The sequence below is a fragment of the Clavelina lepadiformis genome, chromosome 1 (assembly GCF_947623445.1).
Source record: "Clavelina lepadiformis chromosome 1, kaClaLepa1.1, whole genome shotgun sequence".
Lineage (NCBI taxonomy): Eukaryota > Metazoa > Chordata > Ascidiacea > Aplousobranchia > Clavelinidae > Clavelina > Clavelina lepadiformis.
Genome location: NC_135240.1, coordinates 23,420,449 through 23,441,100, shown reverse-complemented (window position 1 = coordinate 23,441,100; position 20,652 = coordinate 23,420,449). Strand labels below are relative to the sequence as shown.

General features: G+C 36.3%; 5 protein-coding genes across 7 annotated transcripts; 2 read left to right on the top strand and 3 right to left on the bottom strand.

The window, feature by feature from the left end:
- Positions 1-2,347: 2,347 nt before the first annotated feature.
- On the bottom strand, positions 2,348-3,787 carry LOC143452540 (AP-4 complex subunit mu-1-like). The gene is made up of 2 exons (XM_076953557.1): positions 3,645-3,787; positions 2,348-3,576 (listed from the first exon to the last, which is right to left on the bottom strand). The coding sequence occupies exons 1-2, from the start codon at positions 3,707-3,709 to the stop codon at positions 2,499-2,501; spliced, it is 1,143 nt and encodes a 380-aa protein (XP_076809672.1). The 5' UTR covers positions 3,710-3,787; the 3' UTR covers positions 2,348-2,498.
- Positions 3,788-3,815: 28 nt separating this feature from the next.
- On the bottom strand, positions 3,816-6,619 carry LOC143452533 (natural resistance-associated macrophage protein 2-like). Its single transcript, XM_076953546.1, has one exon. The coding sequence runs from the start codon at positions 6,313-6,315 to the stop codon at positions 4,516-4,518; it is 1,800 nt and encodes a 599-aa protein (XP_076809661.1). The 5' UTR covers positions 6,316-6,619; the 3' UTR covers positions 3,816-4,515.
- Positions 6,620-10,974: 4,355 nt separating this feature from the next.
- On the top strand, positions 10,975-14,744 carry LOC143450490 (ubiquitin-like modifier-activating enzyme ATG7). Of its 3 annotated transcripts, XM_076951072.1 has the most exons (3): positions 10,975-11,570; positions 12,076-12,162; positions 12,313-14,744. In XM_076951072.1, exon 3 carries the CDS (start codon positions 12,507-12,509, stop codon positions 14,379-14,381), a length of 1,875 nt encoding a protein of 624 aa, XP_076807187.1. In that variant the 5' UTR covers positions 10,975-11,570; positions 12,076-12,162; positions 12,313-12,506; the 3' UTR covers positions 14,382-14,744. The 3 variants fall into 3 exon arrangements, with proteins under 3 accessions (XP_076807187.1, XP_076807173.1, XP_076807181.1); XM_076951058.1 differs by having other exon boundaries at positions 12,076-14,744; XM_076951066.1 differs by having other exon boundaries at positions 10,975-12,162.
- LOC143450509 (mannose-1-phosphate guanylyltransferase regulatory subunit alpha-A-like) lies at positions 14,745-18,169 on the top strand. The gene is made up of 10 exons (XM_076951082.1): positions 14,745-14,850; positions 15,026-15,123; positions 15,217-15,323; positions 15,455-15,647; positions 15,792-15,982; positions 16,104-16,235; positions 16,326-16,426; positions 16,608-16,747; positions 16,918-17,089; positions 17,245-18,169. Exons 1-10 carry the CDS (start codon positions 14,793-14,795, stop codon positions 17,343-17,345), a joined length of 1,293 nt encoding a protein of 430 aa, XP_076807197.1. The 5' UTR covers positions 14,745-14,792; the 3' UTR covers positions 17,346-18,169.
- Positions 18,170-18,308: 139 nt separating this feature from the next.
- Positions 18,309-19,780, bottom strand: LOC143450513 (uncharacterized). The gene is made up of 2 exons (XM_076951095.1): positions 19,006-19,780; positions 18,309-18,854 (listed from the first exon to the last, which is right to left on the bottom strand). Exons 1-2 carry the CDS (start codon positions 19,468-19,470, stop codon positions 18,534-18,536), a joined length of 786 nt encoding a protein of 261 aa, XP_076807210.1. The 5' UTR covers positions 19,471-19,780; the 3' UTR covers positions 18,309-18,533.
- Between the last annotated feature and the right edge of the window lie 872 nt (positions 19,781-20,652).

Below are 20,652 nucleotides of genomic sequence, written 5' to 3'. Positions count from 1 at the left end.
CAGGCAGACACCCTGCAAATCTTAAACTGTTAGGTTATACAACGGAACCTTTCGAGTATCTCATACCCTAATAATTTTAAAAAACTTGTGCATAAATGCAACTTTTTACTGCAACTTTTGTTAAAATTAAGTGCAACTTTCTCATGATTTTAGCGCAACAAAAACTTGCCCTAATAATAACCCATTAAGTTACAAAGGGTCGCATCCCAACATTTTTACTTAAGCCCACATGTCACATGTAATGCTTTTCTTATAAAGCGTTATGACGTGAATTGTTTGTTGATGAAATACATTTGGTATGGTATTGCAGGGGATTTTTGCATCATAATAATTTATTCTATTACAAACAAATCGAACACTTTACATTTAATAAACTGTCTTGCAATTTTGTTAACATACGTAGAGGCAAATTGGAAATATTATAAATTATGCATAACTTGTAAAACAGTTTTATCATCTTCCAATTATACCGGCGCAATAAATTTCAAGTTAACATCTTTGTGTAAGCTTATTCTTTTAACAAACAATCAATCGATGAAGTAAAATACTTTATTACGATCGTTTTCTTCGTTGGTAACTTTGTATGAACATAAACGCAATTTTGAAAATATGGCAGTAGGCCTATATGATATTTTGCCTGCTTGCATTTTATGTAGCATTTTTTCGCATACTAACTTAAATTTTCAAAGTTTCATCTAGATCAGGGTTATTCAATGGGGGCGAAATCGCCCCCCAGGGAGCGATATTGTCTATCAAGGGGGCAATTGTGACAACTTGTGAAGTTGGGGAGCGATTCTATTTTTTAAGGGGGCGGAAGATGCGATTTCCATTGTCTTCCAAGTTGTGATGTTATATTTATGTACGTATCTGCTATCTACCGCTCTATTATTGCATAACAATATAACATCATACTTGCCATAAGTTCATTCTCAGTTCACGACACAATTGTTATCCAATCGAAGAATAGTTGATTGACAACCTGTTCTGGAAACATGTTATCCAACTTGCAGTTTTGAACTCATTGTACTAAGATAACCTAATGAATTGCCATCCTATTTTATAAACATGTTATCTACATTGCATTATGAACTCGCCGAATTCAAAATAACCCCAGCGTGAAATGCAATAGCCTACGACTTAAGCTTTCTTGCTTACAATCAGCGTTTACTAGTCTTGCAAAAAAACACCAGGCACAAGGGTCGCATTAGCTTGAACATGCTGTTATCTGAATAAAATGTGCTTGTTTCTGATTGTTCTTTCTTTTTTGTGATAACTTTAAAGCGTATAGTATATCGCAAGAAGCAAGTAGCCTACATTCGTAGAAAAATAATCACAGTGGCGATTTTGACCCAGAACTCTGAAAAGGGGGTGATTTCACAAAAAAGGTTGAAGACACCTGACCTCGATAGTATTGGAAGGCTGAAAGCTAAGTTATGCATGTTCAAAATTAAAATGGTCAACCAAAATAGTTTGATTACTCATTACTCCCAATGTGGTTATGCGGCTTCTACTAAATGAAACTCAAGTGTTGATGGGCCTGCTTCAAAGCACCTTATTTTTTAAAACAAGCAAATTTTTTAGTGATTGCGTCGATCATGTTGTAAAAAGATCTCGGCAACTTTTTATTGTTAATACAAGTATTAAAAAGAAGTCGTTCTTGTCGACCAGCACGATATTCAAGTTGGCATGAACCCGAATAATTTTCTTCCCTGCCGACATTCGATAACAGCCTTAACCAATAAGCAGATACAGTGTTAACTGGATAAAGTTTCTTGGCCTGAGTATGTGTGCCTACGTTGTTACATTGTCGCGTGCCATGTTAAAATAAATGCAAGAATTCAACTCTTGCATATTGTTAACGATGAGAAGTTGCAAAAATGTTTTGTTATTTTTGTCAAGTGCTAAATGTTTAAGAGTCCATTCATAAATGTTTTTATTTGGAATGTATCATAGGATGTAGGTCTTTCGGAATACTCTCGAAAATATCCTATTGAAGCTAGTTTTATGGTTTCTTATGTTAGTGCTTATACACTACGCGACAAGAATCGCAACAATCACAGTCTTCGCGCCAGCTACGCATAAAAAAATTAAGATGCTAAATATGACGGTAAAACACCTGCACTTGCCTGTAGTGAATTATGCTATGACATACCTTCTCAATAGCGATTGAACTACACTAGACCTTATTAACAAAACAGTTATTGCAATGATGAATGGATTCATTACACACAATTCATTTTGCATTGTTATACCTCAAACGGAATTGAGAACGTAACCTACTGCAACCGTTACATGCAATAATAAATCCTTGATATCTAAATCCGAGGTGTAAATGATTAAGACTATATCCGTTACATACTGTATGTTCATCCATTAAACATGCATCCACTACAAGCAAGGTATAAAACTGTACATGACATGTATATAAGTTGTAAACAGAGCATAAGGTATATAATATAAATAAATAAAAATACGTCTTGAATATTAAGACATTTTCTCTATATCATTTCAGTGTGAGGAAACCAGTCGTCTTTTAAATAAAATTCATATGAATTAGCAAATGTCAAATATCGCACCCACTTGTTAATTTGTAAACTTGAAGTATTAACACTTTTAACTTTTAAGTCTGTTATTTTTATTTCAGAATGACACATCATAGGGGCTTCAAATTGCAACAAAACTTTGTCAAGCTCGAAAACCATTGCAGCTGTCCATGATGACAGTATAAGTTTGACTGTTACAGTATGATGAGAATTGCCAGGAAACAGTGGACAACTAAAGCAGTATTCACTTCGCTTTCTGTCATGATTAAAAGTAATATTGACTAGGCTTGAAATACCACTTGCACTCACTGCACATTCCGGAATGGCAATTTTTCCAACCAAGTTCATTGCAGGATGCCTCACTGGTAAGTCGCAGTGAATCTTTAAACTAAGTGTTAACATCTTATCTTGAGGATAAGGCATGATGCTTGAATACAATGTAAATGGCATAGACACACTTTCTCCGATGTTTGATAGATTATATGACAAAGCATGAAAGTTACCGGGAGATACCTGCATTTTTATATCTTGAGGTAGGTTACTTTTATTTACAGAGGAATGAGTAATAGCTTGGGAAAGTTCACCATTTGGCTGATTAAATGAAATGGTCATGTTTGCATCACCGGACAAATAGCTTTTTACATTTAGTTTCCCAATGATATTGCAGAGCATTAAATTTCCACTTGCGTCAAAAATAACAGACAAGGTTTCGATCAAGTCAATGTAGACTTCATTTTTCTGAGTTTCAATTTTGTTATTAAGCAATGGCTTCTTGGATGACTGACTAGGAATTTCACGTTTTTCTTTTTCAGCAATGCCGAATAGATTATCTGGCAACATACTTAGCAAATCATCAGATTTATTTGGTTGAATAACTGTACTTGAAAGAAAAGGCTTAAGCTTCGTTGTATCAGTTAGTTTTGGAAACCCCGCGCAGGTTGACTCACTGAGAAGTTCATAGACAAGTCCAATGTTATCCAACAATGATTCCGGTGTGGGTGTTCCCAGTAGATCAGTTAAAATTTCGGACAATCTATGCAAATAGTCCACAATAACAAAGGGAGAGGCATTACTACTATCTGTCACGACCACAATATAAACCTTGCCAGATCGGATGTGAATGTAATGCATCCCATTATGTACAGCACATTTCGGAGGCCCAACATTGCACTTTTTCAACCAACCAGCAAAAACCTCAGGTTGCCATTTCACAGTTGAAGAAAGAAGTTGTTTTTGTATAAGTGTCTCGCCAGCAAGGCTTGAAAAAAACACCCCATTTAACATTTTTTCTATTTTCTCTGAAACATTTACAATGCCTGGTTTGACAGTACACACATATGATATATTTAAATACTTACATATCATGCTTAACATATTCAGACTTCATAACACATGCAACATATTAAGATAATTTGTAATACCACAAGAATTACATTTAAGAAAAAGGATGACATTGAATAGAATAACTGACTCATTCTGAACAAAAATCACAAATATTAATGAGCATTGCAGAAAAAGTTGTTTATAAGCAGCATATCTTAATATTATGACGCAATAAATAATTCTAAATGAAGGTGAGAAGTATATCTCTGATGAACCCGAAATATATACATAGATTGTGTTATGCAAGCTTGAATCTGTGAAATTTGCTACCATTTGATGTACAATATAGTATGACTTATGAGATATTGATACATATATAAATCTGTACTACTTAAAACATGAATTAAAGTTAGTTGAAGTGACAAAGTTATCAAAAGTTATCAAAAGACTTATTGCACAAACCCTACATTAAAGCAAATCAAAGATGACTTACTTGTACTGTAAGTCAGTAAAGGCACAATGAAATCAAAAATGTATTATACTTAAATATAAAGCATACAAATGCAAAGTCCTGAAATGATAATATTTTACTTCACCAGGACAAAATAGTGTAAAAGGTAATCCACTTGTAGTATAAAAAATACTTCAGTTAGGTACTTCCGCTAAAATCTTCATTTTCTTGTAAAACATAGTCGGTATTCACTTTTCGGCAATCAATTACAACTTTCAACATTAACCAAACTAAGTATGCAACAAACAAGAGATAAAATACAACAACAACACTAACTACCACAACAAGCGCAACTTGTAATTCTTGAATGTATATAACTACAAAATACATGTTGATTATTATGACTATCAATGATATTAGCCCACCAATTATTTTCCAGGCCAAATTATTGGTAAATTCTCCCATAATCGTGGTCATGCTTGTAAAATGTAGAACTGGTACAAGTGCAAATGGCAGTTGAAGACTTTGCAAAACATTAAGCAGGTCATTCAATCCAGTCAAGTGGGTGATATCCGAAAACACAGCAAGTAATAGTGTTGGACAAATTGCAATCGATCGCGTGAGAAGTATTCGCTTTGCCCGACTCCAACGTAAATCAAGAAATCCTTCCATAACAAACTGTCCTGAATAAGTGCCTGTCATTGTGGAACTTTGACCAGCAGCCAAGATCCCTATCGCCCAAATATAGTAAGCAGCTGGCCCAAAAAAACAACCCAGCATGATACCTCCTTTGTAGATATCAACACTTACTGTAGAATTAATTGTTTCATTATTAATGGGAAACACATTATGTGTTATGGGAATGTTAGTCACATTGGAACATGTAGCATTAAGTTGAACATTTGTTTTGCCATAGAATGCTTCCGCAAACACGGACACTACAAACAAATTGATGATAAATGATACAAGTAGTGCAATGCTCGATTCAACTAAAAAATAAAAGTTGGCTTCTCGCACATCTCTAGGCTTGGCACGATTAACATCTCTGGATTTTACGAGGGCAGAATGCAAATACATATTATGCGGCATAATTACAGCACCAATAATTCCGACCGCTTGTAAAAGTTGTTTTTCACCACAGTTGTTACAATGTGGCACCAAAGTTCCAAAAATTACTTGTCCTTGGTCTGGAGCAACAGTCACGTATTCATAACCGAATGTTACAGCCATAATCGTGATTAAAAAGGCAAAGAAAGCTTCTAGTTTTCTGAGCCCATATTTGTCCAAAAGTAAAAATACAAACGCATCAATAGCTGTAATCAAAACCCCAGCCCACAGTGGAATAGCACCACCGGACAGCAGGAAAAATGCGATGGCTGATCCAATAACCTCTTGCATATCCGATCCCACAATAGCTATTTCAATCATCAACCATAGTATAATGCGAGGTACTTTTCTGTATTGGCGGTTGCAAACTTCTGCTAAATGCAAACCACTTACTACACCTAGTCGTGACGATAACCGTTGCATTAGCAATCCCATAAGTGTTGCTAGAAGAAGTAACCACAGTAGTTGAAACCCTGCTATGGCACCAGACTGCAAATCAGATTCAATATTCCCAGGATCCAAATACGCAATGCTCATCAAAAATCCTGGTCCTGTAAAAGCCCATAACTTTCTCCAGCTAAATGGTGGCATGTTAGCAGTGTACAAGGGGCCACATCGGAAGTTTTTGTTTTCTTCTTCATCTTTTTTAGGTACAGGAATTTTTTCATCAAAGTAAGTGGCAACAATTGGCTTTGCATCATTGAAATTTATGCTGCCACTACCACTCTCCACAGTCTGGCTATCATCTGTTATATTATCGTCAGGAAAGCTTTCTCCAAACCCCAAACCCATATTTTGATCATTTGCAGTATACCGCTGGATATCGCCAAATTGGATTGATTCTCCTATGATGTTCGTACTGCCTTGGCTAACCCTTTTGCGCTGATTCATCACCGTGCAAGAGATCAATGAATAACAAATTCGGTAAACATATTTCGATCAAAAAAGAAAAAAAGAATCCACTTCGCAATCTGAAGCCAGATGTTTACAGACAAGCATTCCAAGTACTGTAGTTATACAACACACCACGAGAAAATGACAGCGAATCACACAAGCCTGTTGGATCACGAGTTCTCGCCTGAAACCTCATACGACCTCAAATTTCAGTTCTTATGTAATAGTCTAAATTGCCCCAAAGAACAGTACGCTTCCTGGTGTTCAAAGGTCTGAGAAATTTCTGACAAAAGAAATGACACAATTTAGGCTGTCATGTGAGCGAAACGTCATAGACTCAAACGTCATTCGTCACAACAGAATACCATGAAGAGAAACTGCAATCGTTATGATTCAAACTAATTTCTACTTCAAACTTCGATGGTTTTTAGAAATAATTTTTGCAATACTTTTGAATTGTGCATTAACGGCATCTGCACCTGTTTAATAAAGTTGTTTTTAACCTTTTTTGTCGGTCACTCTTTTATAACTCTGTAGGAATACCGCCGCCTCGTCTTTCAAGGTGGAAATGCGTGACAATGCGTTTTATGTCGTCATAATTCAGCGTTTCCAGTGCAATAAGTTTGTACCGAAAAAACGTCATTTTGTCATGCAAAAAACTTTCATCTTTCCAAAGATAAAGATTATTATCATACCATACCAAGCAAACTTTTTCTTGGTAAAACTAATCGTAAAGTAGTGATTTGGGTAAGCGCAGTGGTTCCGTCTTTGGTCTTTTCAATCGTCTTCTTCACAGAAATGCAAAAGCATTTTGGGGCACTACCAACTTCATCAAAAGGAGTCTTTTACACTCTTCACAGTTTACACATTCCTTTAGAAGAATTATTTATAACACCCAGTGTTTGTGACATAACCATCAAATTATGACGCATAAATGTAAATTTGGTTACGTGTTCCCTGGTTGCTTATTCATAGATGAAGTTATTTTTGTAAAATAATGATAATGAATAAGTAGCCTAACCACTAACCAGGGACCGATAATAATCAACTAGTCACTAGTAATCGCAACTACACAACAAACATAGTCTATTGGCCAACATGCTGCAAACAAAATCAAAAGTTTATTGAGTGAATACAAAATTGATATAAAGCAAAATTAGATTTGAAAAAATGTACATAAAACCATCCATTTATAAAAGAAAGGGTTACAAACGACAGAAACGTAAATTGTCGTAAGTTTTTCACTTATGTTATTTATTAATATTATTTATAGCCTATATTAAATTATTATTTATTTTCGCTATTTGTTAGTTAAATTTTGTCATAAATGTTGCTTCTCGTTTGCTATGTTACAGCTCAAGTAAGCTAATTTCTGTAGCGGCAGGAACAAATTCACTGCACAATAAAAGGATAGTAGCCTGTTGAGAATGCGGCTAATCGGTGTTTCCATTTCTGCTATGACATCAGCTTTTTTCATCATACTGGATCCCGATCTTAATTTCAATCCAACTTCCGCATAGAACCTAAATTAATCGATATATCCTAACTAAATCTTGTTGATAAATCCCTAAATTTTATTCAATACAGAACTAATGCTTATAAACTAACTAAAACCAGTAAAGTTTTGACGGAAACGGATACACGCCATTGTCTATTACAAATGTGCGCAGGCCAAACATAGTAGCTTAGCGTGCTTGTAGTTGAACCATCCTTTGCATGAATTATTAATTTTTATGATAATTTTCAATTAGGTTTATAAATAAAGATTGGAGCTGCACGTAAAGAGTGTTGTTTGGTCTTTGGGTTGTTGGTGATCTCTGTATAATTTCATATTTTGCTGTGACCGATATCAAAAGACCTTGTTTACCATGTCTTTTTATTTTAAAGCTGTTAGTTTGTTCTATTTTCATACGTTTTGGTGTTTTTGGACTCAGCCGACTGGTTTTATTTGTCTGTTTTTTCTTTGCTATTGTTATGTTCAGTGCCACACAACTCGCTAACGGGTCTACGTCCAGGATTATATCATATAATAATTTACACCATACCATTTGCCACTACAATTAAAACCAGGAGTTTTCTCGTCTTTCTACACACACTGAAGTCGTCCGTGGCGTCTGGGACGAGAAAGGGAAAAAAACCTAGCAACAGAAACAAGCTTTTTTGAGGAGAAACGTATTATAAATTTAAAATGCACAAATGAAGCGAACATTGCTTGGCACCATGGACCACATAGGAGAATCAGGCCTTGGCGGCAGTTAATGCGTTTCCGCCACATATAGAATAAAAATCTGGTGAAAAACATGCTTACCTACATACCAGACGGGTACAAAGTATAGCTTTTATTTTGGGATGCGTTGGTGCGAAGGGATTGACTACTGAGATGTTGCGATACTATGCGGGTAGTAAACTCCTTGATATGATAAATATTACTTGGCCTACATAATTTAGACGTTGGTATATTGACTGTAACTAGGGGTGGAAGGCGGTCCTTTAGCCATTCATTCATGAGTGGGAAGTACGAAAAATTTCCCGGTTCCCTGGAAGTTCGGGGCAGGGCTGCTTTATTTTTTCATTATGTGACTGATTCAACTTGTTAATCTGCCACTGTTCACGTGAACTTGAAATGCCAAAAGCGTTTTTACGTCGTCAGCTTTGTTTGTTTATCAATTATCAAGTTATTTTGTTTCGAGAAAATTCGTTTATACGATCGTTTTTTCCAGCAAAGCGAACCGCATGCTCATTGTATTTTTAGAAGCAGAGTTCGAAGTGATTCAGACTTTTTATTGTTTTATAACCTATCTATATATTTTCCCCAGTAAACATTGCGAACGCAGCTGCTAGTGACGTAATTTTGGTTGTATTGCTTGCGTCTCATCTGTAGCCATATATGGGTATTGCATTTGGCAGCACAATAAATATATTCTCGGTATGTACAATAATGTCGTAAAAACTTCAAGGCTTTTTTCAATAATTGGTTCAATATAACGAAGTAACCAATATATAACCGTGTTGTTAGCTTTCGAGGAAACATGGAATATGGATATAAGCAATTCGATAAATCAGTTAATTTATTACGGTAGTAGTTTAGCAGAAAATTCTTAACTAACTATTCATCTTTCAATTATTGTTCTGTGCACGCATAATCTATCTTGTAATGATCGTCGTCCTGAACCCACGTGTTTTATTTATCTTAGTCTTTTTATGGTTCAGTCAGGTTTATGTGATAATTGTTTGAGATAATAACAGCTGCAAAGCTGCAGAAATTTCGCTTTTAGCGCGGCTTTGCGGCTTGGGCTTATTTAAAATTGTGATATCGTGCTTTCTTTTAATATAGGTATTTGCTTTCGGCGCTACGTTTATGGACTACTTTTAAACCCACCTCCTTATGGATAGTTTTGTGGTTTTTGTATGATAATGAAGTTTTCTATCAGTTTTATTTTAAAATTATTTATCTTGTAATTTGTTTATCTAATTCTTTTTAAAAATTATTTTTACAATACCTTTTTGCAATAGTTTAGGTAAGGCTAAAATGTTGATGAAAACAGTCATTTTTTAAACATAAAAAAAATTGAATTTCATGTTAGCCTTTCCAAGAAAAACATGTGCCTTTTTCTATGGCACATTTCCCGCTTTGACAAAAATATAAATCTTTCAACAACGGGACTCATAAAGTAGTTAGACGCTTGTTAAGCAAAGAAACCCAAGATTCTGTAGCTTGGTATAGGCTGTGGCGCAATTGCAAATGAAAGGTGGCTCTTTGCAAGCGGTGTAATTCCTGGAGAATGCTGCTTTTTCATTTTCATTAGCATACAGAAGGAACACCAACTCAAATTAAACTTTAACTTTCGGCAAATCAAAAATTTAAAACGACCTTCTTCGGAACACGTACACAAGAGATTAACTGAACACATCGAACCTATTTAAGAACATGGAAGGTCACGCAAAAGTAAGTAAAAATTGGTAGACTTTTTTAATCACCACTCAGAAGGTGAAAGAGAAAATGGTTATGGTCGAGTGATTTTAAAGTCAAAGGCCTGCTCGCATGGTTGAACGTCTCCGCATTTTATAATAAGAGACCCTCTTACTCATTTAGCGAGCCAAAAGTGAATATTTTTAAATAAATGGAAAAAAACAAAAGTTTTACAGCAAAATTTCAAGGTAAAAGGCCTACTTTATCCATCAAAAACGAACAATTTGAGGTGGGAGATGTTCGTGTAGCCTTGAGTGGCATAAAAGTTACCATGATATAAAAAAACGATACGAACGTTTAAATCTTTCATGCTTAAGTGAGAAAACTGAAAAACTTGAATCAAAAACGTAGTTAGAAGCGTACAAAGTTCTATTTCCAGGTTGTTTATTTCACTAACGACCATTTCATTCTGTAACTATGACGAATATAGAAAGACAACTTTTGCAAAACTAAGATTAAAATCTACAAAGGATCAAAATTCTTATAAACGTGTTAGACTTTCATCTTAAAAACACTATCAAAAGCTTTAATACGTTGTTAAACGTATTTTTTTAACCAAGATCATATGGCGCAGTGAGAAAATGTTAAAACTGACGAAATTTTAAAATTAATTGGGTTTCAATCTTAATTTTTGTGTGCACAATTACCTCGCTACAGCGAATTGTCACGTAGTCGAAATGATTCTGATTTGTTTTGAAATCAAAACGGTGATGATCGTGATGTAATTTCATGGAGACGAGATAAGATCCATTCCACGTAAGTATCAATTGATTTTAGAATATGAAGATAAGCCTAGAGTAAGCAGTCTAATACCAGAAAATTGTAACACAGTGGCGGTGGCGCTTCCGTTGTAATGCCCTTAGGAGAAACATTTGTAACTGTTTGTAAACATCGTAAACGACACTTGCTCCTGTCATTCATTTCATTTTTATTATGATAGTAATTTTCACAAATTAGATGGGCAAATGTGGCAAGGCCTCGAGGGCAAAAACGTGCATTACTGAATAATACGAGAATGGAAAAAAGTTACTAGTGTCAACACGGCCACCAAACACTAATTACAAAAAACATAATTTAAACACATCAATATAAAACAAAAGTTAAGCTGATAGGTTGACAGGACATTAACGTTGTGTCACCGTCAAGATAGAACCGATCTGTGTGTCTGTATGAAAGAAGAAACACCCCACTGTCTGCCTGTCCTGTTCACTGGACCTGTTATGACTTTTGGTGGATCATAGTAGAAACGGGGAAGTGTGTTAATTTCCCGCACCCTGTAATGGTAAATATGGTTTCTATACACACAAAGTTTATCTACGTGTATGCCAAACTTTTTTTTTTTCGAGCCAATTTATAATAAATATAAACAAAAAACTGAACCTTTAGTACCGGTACATGCCATCATGCAAAAATTTGCATCTTTGTACCAATTCTTGTTGAAAAACTACTGAACTTTTTTCTTGGAAGTGTGCACTGTAATAAACCTCGTTTGAGTAGTTTTTGATGAGAAATCGTGCGTGCAAAGACTCAAATTGTGTTTACACAATTTATTTATTAGAAAATGGCGTGAAAATAAAAAAGTTTGGCGTGCATGTTAATGAAATTCGTGTTTGCAGCTGCCACACTTTCCAGTTTATAATAAAAAACAAGCAGAAGTTGATTGTTTAAACAGCAATTTATAGTAAATAAAAAGCCGAGGCTTCAGAGCATGACGTCATTCCGGTTTATGTCTTTGTACACATGATTTCTTGATGATCCTCCATGATCACATTTTACATGATCCTCAGTCTGAGGATAAAGATTATCAAACCATCCATCCAAACCATCTGCTGAAACAGACGGTTGCTAAGATTTATTTGGTGGAAAGACGAAAGGTAACCTTAGCCAAAAAAGTTAATGGTAGAAAACATATCATAAAATAAGTTTTCTTGATAAGTTATAATAGTCACTAAGCAGCTTTAGGCATTGAACAGTAATAAATAAAAAAGTAGTATTACCTGACGTTGATAATATTATGTCTGAAGACAAAGACAGGCACATACTGCAGTTCGTGCCATTCCTAAGTACCATTGAGAGTGGATTTTGGACCAAGTTAGCAGAAGCCAAGCTTAATATATTCAAATTAGATGACTCCAGAAAAGTGTTAAATGGATTTTACACAAACTCCGATACAGAAGGTTTACCTTGCCGTCACAGTATTGACTTTGGAGCATTTGAAATGAAAAACAAGGCTCCACCGCTTTGTTTCTCGTCACATGGTGGGTTGCACAACAAAAATACAATAGAAGACTTCAAGTCTTGTGACAAAAAAGCGATCCTTGAGGAAGAAGCAAAGTTGATCTGGAATGCAATTACCAGTGGTGAAGCCATATTGTCTCCAGATCTGCTTGTACGGTTTCTTCTTCTCAGCTTTGCCGATTTGAAGAAATTCATGTTTTACTACTGGTTTGCCTTCCCTGCATTTGTACATTCTGTTCCAGTAACTGTGTGTCACAGTAATTTATTGTCGGATGTTCACAATGGAAAGTTTATGGAAGCTTTACAAAATGCAGTCCAATTATATCGCAAAGAAAATCAGTTTTTACCTAACTTTTTCATCATTTGCTCCCCCACAACCTTGTTTGGCTCATGTAACTCCGAGCTGACGATGACCATTTGTAAGCTGAAAGACTTTGAGCTTCTATATCAACAGGGACATAAAATTATATTTGCCTACTGTGATCCATCAACTATCCCTGGTTATCCAGGCTGGCCACTTAGGAACTATCTAAGTCTTATTGCCTATCATTGGTCTGCACAGCTTAGTCAAACTGTTGACATAATTTGCTACCGAGATCGACCCCAGGATGGAAAACGTAACATATCACATAGTCTATGTTTTTCCCTCAATGTAAGTACCATCAAAGAGTGCCCTCTAAATAGCACTGGATGGGAGAAAAACAAAGCCAACAAATATGGTCCGCGGCGTGTTGATCTTGCTGAGGATATGGATCCTGTAAAACTGGCTGAATCTTCTGTTAACTTAAATTTAAAATTGATGAAGTGGAGGTTGATGCCCTCGCTTGACCTAAAAAAAATATCTTCCTGCAAGTGCTTGCTTCTCGGTGCAGGAACTTTAGGGTGCAACATTGCTCGAGCTTTGTTAGGCTGGGGTGTAACAAACATCACATTGGTTGATTATGGAACTGTAGCATTTTCTAATCCTGTACGGCAGACTTTGTTTGAATTTTCCGACTGCAGCACAGCAGGTGGCAAATCGAAAGCCCCTGCAGCTGCTGAACGTTTGAAAAAGATCTTTCCAGGAGTAAATGCAGAAGGAATTGAGCTCTCAATTCCAATGCCAGGACATCCCATCTCTGACAGAGCAGAGTCAGTAGCAAGAGTGAAGAAAGATGTGAATCGAATAGAAAACCTGGTGGATTCTCATGATGTAATTTATCTTCTGATGGACACCAGAGAAAGCAGATGGCTGCCTACACTTCTGGCAACAGTTAAACGAAAATTTGTTATAAATGTTGCCCTTGGATTTGATTCCTATCTTGTAATGCGTCATGGTATGAATTCTCATCAAAATATTCCATGCTCATCATCTTCTGAAAGCAGTGACCAAGAGTCGAAACTTGGTTGTTATTTTTGCAATGACGTGGTTGCTCCTGGAAATTCTATGAAAGACAGAACATTGGATCAACAATGCACTGTATCAAGACCCGGTGTATCAATGATAGCTTCCGCTTTAGCCGTTGAGCTAATGGCATCAATCCTGCAGCATCCACATGGACCACTCGCTCTTCCAAATCCTGGATCCTTGTCCGATGAAGCCAGTTCATGTTTGGGCCCTGTTCCCCATCAAATTCGAGGATTTCTTTCGCACAATCAAATCTTTTACCCAACGACAGAAGCTTATGGAAAATGCACTGGCTGTTCCGACTTTGTCGTAAGCGCCTATAAAGAAAAAGGCTTTCAATTTTTGCTTGAGGTATTTAATTCTCCGCATGATTACCTCGAAGATTTAACAGGTCTGACCTTATTGTATCAGCAGACAGCTTCTGCTGAGAGTGAGATGCTTGAATTTAGTGATTCAGAGAGTATTTAAACTATGTCATTGCTTATTATTTGCGTTTTCTTTTCATCTTTATGAAACTGTTTGTTTTCAATGATATTTGTAACATGTTTGTGTTTAAGTTGCACTCAGTTGAAAAGGCTTTGGTTTAATTTGTGCTGCTTGGTGCTTACCTAAGTAATCATATTTTTACTATGTTGTTGTTTTAATCAAATTTATGTTCATATATATACAAACTTTTGATGATTAAGCGTTTGTTGTATAGTACAATTTGAACACAAGTTATCATATCTAGGGTTCCAGTGTAGAGTTTTAAAATGTACATTGGCATAATAAGATCTATTGAATATTATACAGTTGATTTGATGTTCACATATAACCAGTCACAATTTTTAGGTATTCATAAATTTGGCATAGTTTGATGTAGAAGTATTCCTAGTTTAAATGAAGCCACCGGCAAATATGTGGAAAGCTGTTATATTAATTGGCGGCCCTGAAAAAGGTATTGGCACTAACTGTCTTGATAGTTTGTATTTGGTTTAGTATATTTTTGAATGCCTATTTAGCGCATATATGTCAATTGTGCTCATTGTAAGTTTCTTTTATCTTATTTTAGTAAGAAGTGGTTGGTTAGTAACTTTTGAAATGAATTAGCTAATTACCTGGAAATATTTTAGGCACAAGATTTCGTCCTCTTTCGTTTGATGTCCCCAAGCCGCTGTTCCCTGTTGCTGGGTTACCAATGATACAGCATCACATTGAAGCCTGTTCCAAGGTAAGGAAACAATTTGACTTACTGACTTCATTGTGTAATATTCTTATTTCTTTGCATGTATGTAAATAATAATTAATATACTCCTGTGTTTAGATTGATCAGATAAAAGAAATTCTTCTGATTGGCTTCTACCCCAAAAGTGAAGAAATTGAGAAGTTCATTCAAAGTGCTCGAAAGCAGTATAATAACATAATTATTCGGTAAGTACCATGCTACTGTTGCAAATATTTGGTGCTTACTATGTTTAAAATACACCTGAACATTACTTCAACCATTGTCATGTTTACTGTACTTAGTTTAAATGTGCCATTTCTGTTCTATTTTCCTTCAGTTATCTTCCTGAGCATACTGCACTCGGCACAGCTGGTGGATTGTATCACTATCGCGACCAAATTGAAGCGGGGTCACCCACTGCATTCTTCGTATTTAACGCTGATGTTTGTTGCAACTTAGCATTAAAGGACATCGTGGAGTTTCACCAAGAAACCTGTGCTGATGGGGCGATTACTATTGTCACAACTGAGGTAATTTTTTGCCGTGTAAATGAAAGAAGTGCTACATTTATCTTGTTTTTTGCAGTTAGAGCCACATACTTCAAATACAGCTCACTCTACCACACTACTCATGATGAAACTGTTGCAAAAGTTGATTTAAAATTTTCTTTGCAGGCTCCACACCAGGAGTCCATGAGTTACGGATGTGTGGTTGAGAATGCTGAGACACACGAGGCGACACATTATGTTGAAAAACCAGAAACCTTTGTTAGCTCATTAATAAACTGTGGAGTGTATGTGTTTAAACCAGAAGTGCTGAATCACTTGGGGAATATCTTCCGTAAACATCAAAATGAAAGATTCATGTGAGTTTCTAGATTACTACTTTGTCTTTGGACCTATATGCTCTGTGTCTGAAACTTTGCATCTCATGTGTGGCTTTCAATGACCTCACACAAACTCTGAATTTTGTTCTTTTTCTGGTAGCGACATGTATGATGAAGATGCAGCTGCAGAGAAGATTTCCCTTGAAAAAGAGATACTCGTGCCCTATGTGAGCTCTGGCAAAATGTTTGTGTACAAAACAACAAAGCCCTGGAGCCAAATAAAATCAGCAGCGTGAGTATCACTCAATGCATATAGTGTGGAGATGTAACTGACATATGTGTTTTTCATACATGAAAGCATGCAAGACATCTTTTTGCCCAGGTCTGCCATTTTTGCAAACAAGCTCTACTTATCAAATTACCACAAGACTAATTCTCACCGCTTGGCAAGAAATGCCCCAAATGCGGGACCATTAATATCTGGTAGGTTGTAGTGTTTATGGTAATTTCGAGAGGATTCTTAGTAAATATGATTGGATTGATGTACGGCAAAGAGTTACTCTGCAACCAGTTAACAATTTTATAATCAAGTTTATCGGATTCAGTTGATTGAGTGACTGTAGCATTACACACAAGTTGCAGTCCTTGATTTTTGTAATTACAGGTGATGTATTTATTCATGAAACAGCCACTGTCCACTCCAGTGCAGTGTTAGGTCCCAATGTAACAATTGGAGAAGATGTTAAAATAGGACCCGGTGTTAGAGTATGCAACTCCATTATACTACCAGGCGCGGTGATTGAGGTAAAATAGCCTGCAGCTCACAGCATGGACTATTGAAAGCGTTGATAAATGCAGATTTGTGTTATTAATACTATTGAACTGCTTTTTCTAAATATCTTCTGTGGATAAGAGGATATTCGCAACTGTGGGAGGCTGGTTTTAAAACTACTGTAATTATTTCCCCCGAATAGAATCACTCTTGCGTGTTGAACGCAATAATCGGATGGCAATCATATGTGGGTGAGTGGTCGAGGGTGGAAGGCACCGCCCACCAGCCTAACCCTAACGCCCCTTATGCTAAAATGATTAGCGGGGCTCTATTCGATGATGAGGGAAAACTTATTCCATCCATAACTGTGCTAGGTAAGTGCAAGTAATTTTCTTACTCCTATTTTATATCTTCTTTTCTTATCTTCTTCTTACTTACTCTTGTCGCCTGGTAATTTTTTAATATCTTTTTCTGGGACAAAGGCTGTGCTTTTATCAGTTGGTTGTCTCATATATGTATTTGCGGTCAGGTCGAAAGGTCACTGTGGCGCCGGAGATCGTTGTTCGAAACAGCATCGTATTGCCAAACAAGAACATATTAAAGAGTTCCAAGAATCAAATCATTTTGTGAAGCCTGACCCGATTGGCGTCGGAATGTTTCCAAACTCTATACCTAGAAGTAATTGCCTTGTCACAGAAACAGCGGTTATGGACGAGTTTCATGGAAAAGCCGTTTATAGCCTAACGCCGTTTCTGGTATTATGCGCAGTAATGCTAAAAATATATTTTTAACATATTCAGCTCGATGCTATGCAATTCCTTTTCAGTTTAACACCTCTATAACCATGAAGTTTCATTTTGTAACTCAATGTTTAAGTGGACTCATACTTGTATCACGAAAAATTCAGCTAATGTTATAGGCCTAGCCAGCATCTTCATTTTCACATCTTCATTGTACCACTTCTTCAGTCATTATATCAATTTTATTAAGCTGTGCCTAACCATTCGCATAGAAAATTTCGTAAATGCGGTGGGAATACTTACGTTTTAATGATATATGCATAGAATTGATTTGCATAACTACAAGCACGAGGTCAATATTTCTGTGTTGTCCATTGACGCTTTTGTTGATGTTCCTTATATCCCATCTATCGTTTCAGTGTGAGTGCTTTCTCATTTCATCATTTGTTATCACTTATCAGTTTTAAAGCTCGTGTTTTCTGTTTTCCAAGGCCCTTATTTCTGATCACTGGCAGTGAGTCATGCTGACATTCAACTATTTTGGACACTTGTGCCATTTGCCCTTAAAACTGACGCATTTTACCTACAGCAGTGACGAAACGTACATATTTTGTATGAAATCGTCTTGTCAGCAGTACTTGTGTGTATATAGGTTGGATATCTAGCCGGACTTAATAGTTTTGAAAATATAATATATACGCTCTGTTTATGAAATGACTGTATTAAATGTTTTTCGAAAAGTAGACAGGTTTTCAGAACTCAGTGAAATTAGCAGAAACATTTAATAGCTATAAAATAACAATTGTCTTTCTACTACAAGATCTATAATGTGGACAAAGCAAACATTCCACGCTGACGATTAAGTTTCGAAAACCTTTTGTAATACGAAAACTGTACGCTTGAGCAAATACGAAATGTGTTTGATTTTCATTTTGCTGCCAGGCACGTGCTCTATGGTTGAGTACTATGAATTATGGTGGAAATACATACAAATTCTTCAAGTGCAATGATGGCTACATTTTGAAACGTCACAAACATCGCAATCTTTGCGGAACACCTGAAAACCGTAAAACAGTTCTCATGCGGAGCTATCCTGTGTCATGTGCTTCGGCTTTGCTTTTAACGGAGGAGGATTTTTCGGAAGAGCAGGCGGAGGTTTTGGAGCAGGAGATTTCTTCTGGGAAATGCATATGTTTTCGTATTCCTTGCTGCTATCATCTTCAATGTTTTCCTGATAAGGATTTTCTAATGTCAATTCCTCTGATGGAGGAGGTAAACTCTCTGCAGATTCATGAAAAGATTTGTTCCGATCTTGCACTCCTGAACGTGATGTTGCATCACCGTTGCTTTCAAACGTCATGTAAGACCCGTCTTCTACAACACCATCGTTTCTGGCCGTCTAGAAATTGAAAATCGTTTAATTGCGTTGCTTTGTAAATCGCAATAAAGTACCGAATGCAATGTTAAAGTGATGTTAGTCGAAAATAGAAAACGACGTCGCGTAGGCAACCAATTTTTATGACAATTACCACAAGACAAGAAATACTCACCTTGTTTGACGACTGGCTAAAGGTTTCGGTTAGATCATAAACGTTTGTTTTGTTTTCAGGGCTAAAACCGCTGCTGTTATCCCGCTCATGATGAACTTGGTTTCCACTCTGTCCATCAGGAATTTCTACATCTTCAGCAAGGTCATAGGTCGCAAATCCGTTTTCATATGTTGTGCTGCATTGTTCAAAACTTGAGCTGTCTCTCGAGATTGTGTCCAGGTTTAAAACGGTTTCGTTGTTCCTGTGACCTACGTTTCGTTCAAAATACGGATTTTGAAATACCCCGACATCAGGAGATGGTTCATACGTTTGGGATGTTGGTTCTCGATACTTTTGCGGCGGTGGTGGTGGTGGTGGCGGACGCCTCTTCTTAAAAATAGTCCATGTCACTGCTGCTGTTATTAAAATAGCTGCTACCAAACTTGAAACCAATACTCCAATAAATACACCCAATTCTACGTACATGTTTTGCTTCAATTGTTTTCGACAACTATAAACATATAACTTCAACAAGTTATAGCGATTTGATATAAATAAAAAAACAATTTTACAAATACGCAGATTTAACTTTCCCAGCTAAAAGTGCTGCAACTTCCTCTTAACTGCTGGCTAAATATTTTCAATTTTTGTATTTGATGTTTCTCACCGTAGCCCAACCGCAATTTTTACGAATGAATGAGCAAATGGCATACCCTCAGCGCCGAAATTGCCACCACCAAAGAGAAGTAAGTATGCGGCTTAGCTAAATAAAAACCCTCACAAAGGTCACGTATTTGCACTGATGAGTGCCTGAACAGTAAGTATAGTTTTGAAGATATATTTGTTATGCTAAAACGAACTTTGGAAGTTCCCTTGGTGTTTTACTATAAATGGAAAATGTTTTACTAACCAAGGCTTGTGTGCAAAAGGCCGTTTATGAGCAACGAATTGAAAAAGCTCCTCACGAAGCAAAAAAAAAACTTTAAACGTTTCTAAATAATTTATACCTAAAATAAACAATGCGATACGTCTTGGAGTATTTCGTTCTCCACTTCAACAACTATTTTTAGAAAAACATTTTTGCATATTGCCACTTTTAATTTTCTGGCTTCTCTCCGGCCAAAGTTTTATCTATACTTAGCGTACAGCTTTACGTTTTTACTGTTGTTTGCTATCCTTTCCCATGTTTGCTTTCCATGTGGATAGAAACATTAAAACTAACTGCACTGTGCTTTAAACATTGTGTTTTTGCTTCGGCCTGCCTCGTAATATTGCATTCATGAAGATTTTTTCAAGCTCAGTAAGCTTTGAATAATCATATTTACGATATAAGATTAAGTTGATGCAAGCATGATGGGTCCACTTTGCTGTATAACCCTATTTTTCTGAACCTCTAAAGCGCATTTTTCCAACAACACAAGCTTTGAAGTGAAAAATATATTTCTGATTCCCACTCTTGCCTAAGTGAGCTTTTACCACATGATTCAACAATCGTTTGTCATTTGAAACCGCAAGCCTTTTGTTTGGCTCAAAGAGTAAACGTAGCACAAAGCAAGAAGCTTTTTAACAAAAACGACTTTAACTTAGCTCAAATTTAACCATTTTTTGGCCGTAACACGTTGCAATGTGCTCTAATTCCTTTCGTTTCACCCATTTTAGGGTCCACGC

Excerpts from the sequence above, each read along its gene's own strand:
- LOC143452540 (XM_076953557.1), bottom strand. The coding sequence starts at position 3,709 with ATGTTGGGCCTCCGAAATGTGCTGTACATAATGGGATGCATTACATTC. Across the intron at positions 3,577-3,644 it reads TTCACATCCGATCTGGCAAG|ATTGTCCGAAATTTTAACTG; the intron begins GTTTATATTGTG and ends CTATTTGCATAG.
- LOC143452533 (XM_076953546.1), bottom strand. The coding sequence starts at position 6,315 with ATGAATCAGCGCAAAAGGGTTAGCCAAGGCAGTACGAACATCATAGGA.
- LOC143450490 (XM_076951058.1), top strand. The coding sequence starts at position 12,303 with ATGTCTGAAGACAAAGACAGGCACATACTGCAGTTCGTGCCATTCCTA.
- LOC143450509 (XM_076951082.1), top strand. The coding sequence starts at position 14,793 with ATGAAGCCACCGGCAAATATGTGGAAAGCTGTTATATTAATTGGCGGC. Across the intron at positions 15,324-15,454 it reads TATAATAACATAATTATTCG|TTATCTTCCTGAGCATACTG; the intron begins GTAAGTACCATG and ends ATTTTCCTTCAG. Across the intron at positions 16,748-16,917 it reads TACCAGGCGCGGTGATTGAG|AATCACTCTTGCGTGTTGAA; the intron begins GTAAAATAGCCT and ends TCCCCCGAATAG.
- LOC143450513 (XM_076951095.1), bottom strand. The coding sequence starts at position 19,470 with ATGTACGTAGAATTGGGTGTATTTATTGGAGTATTGGTTTCAAGTTTG. Across the intron at positions 18,855-19,005 it reads TTAGCCAGTCGTCAAACAAG|ACGGCCAGAAACGATGGTGT; the intron begins GTGAGTATTTCT and ends TTCAATTTCTAG.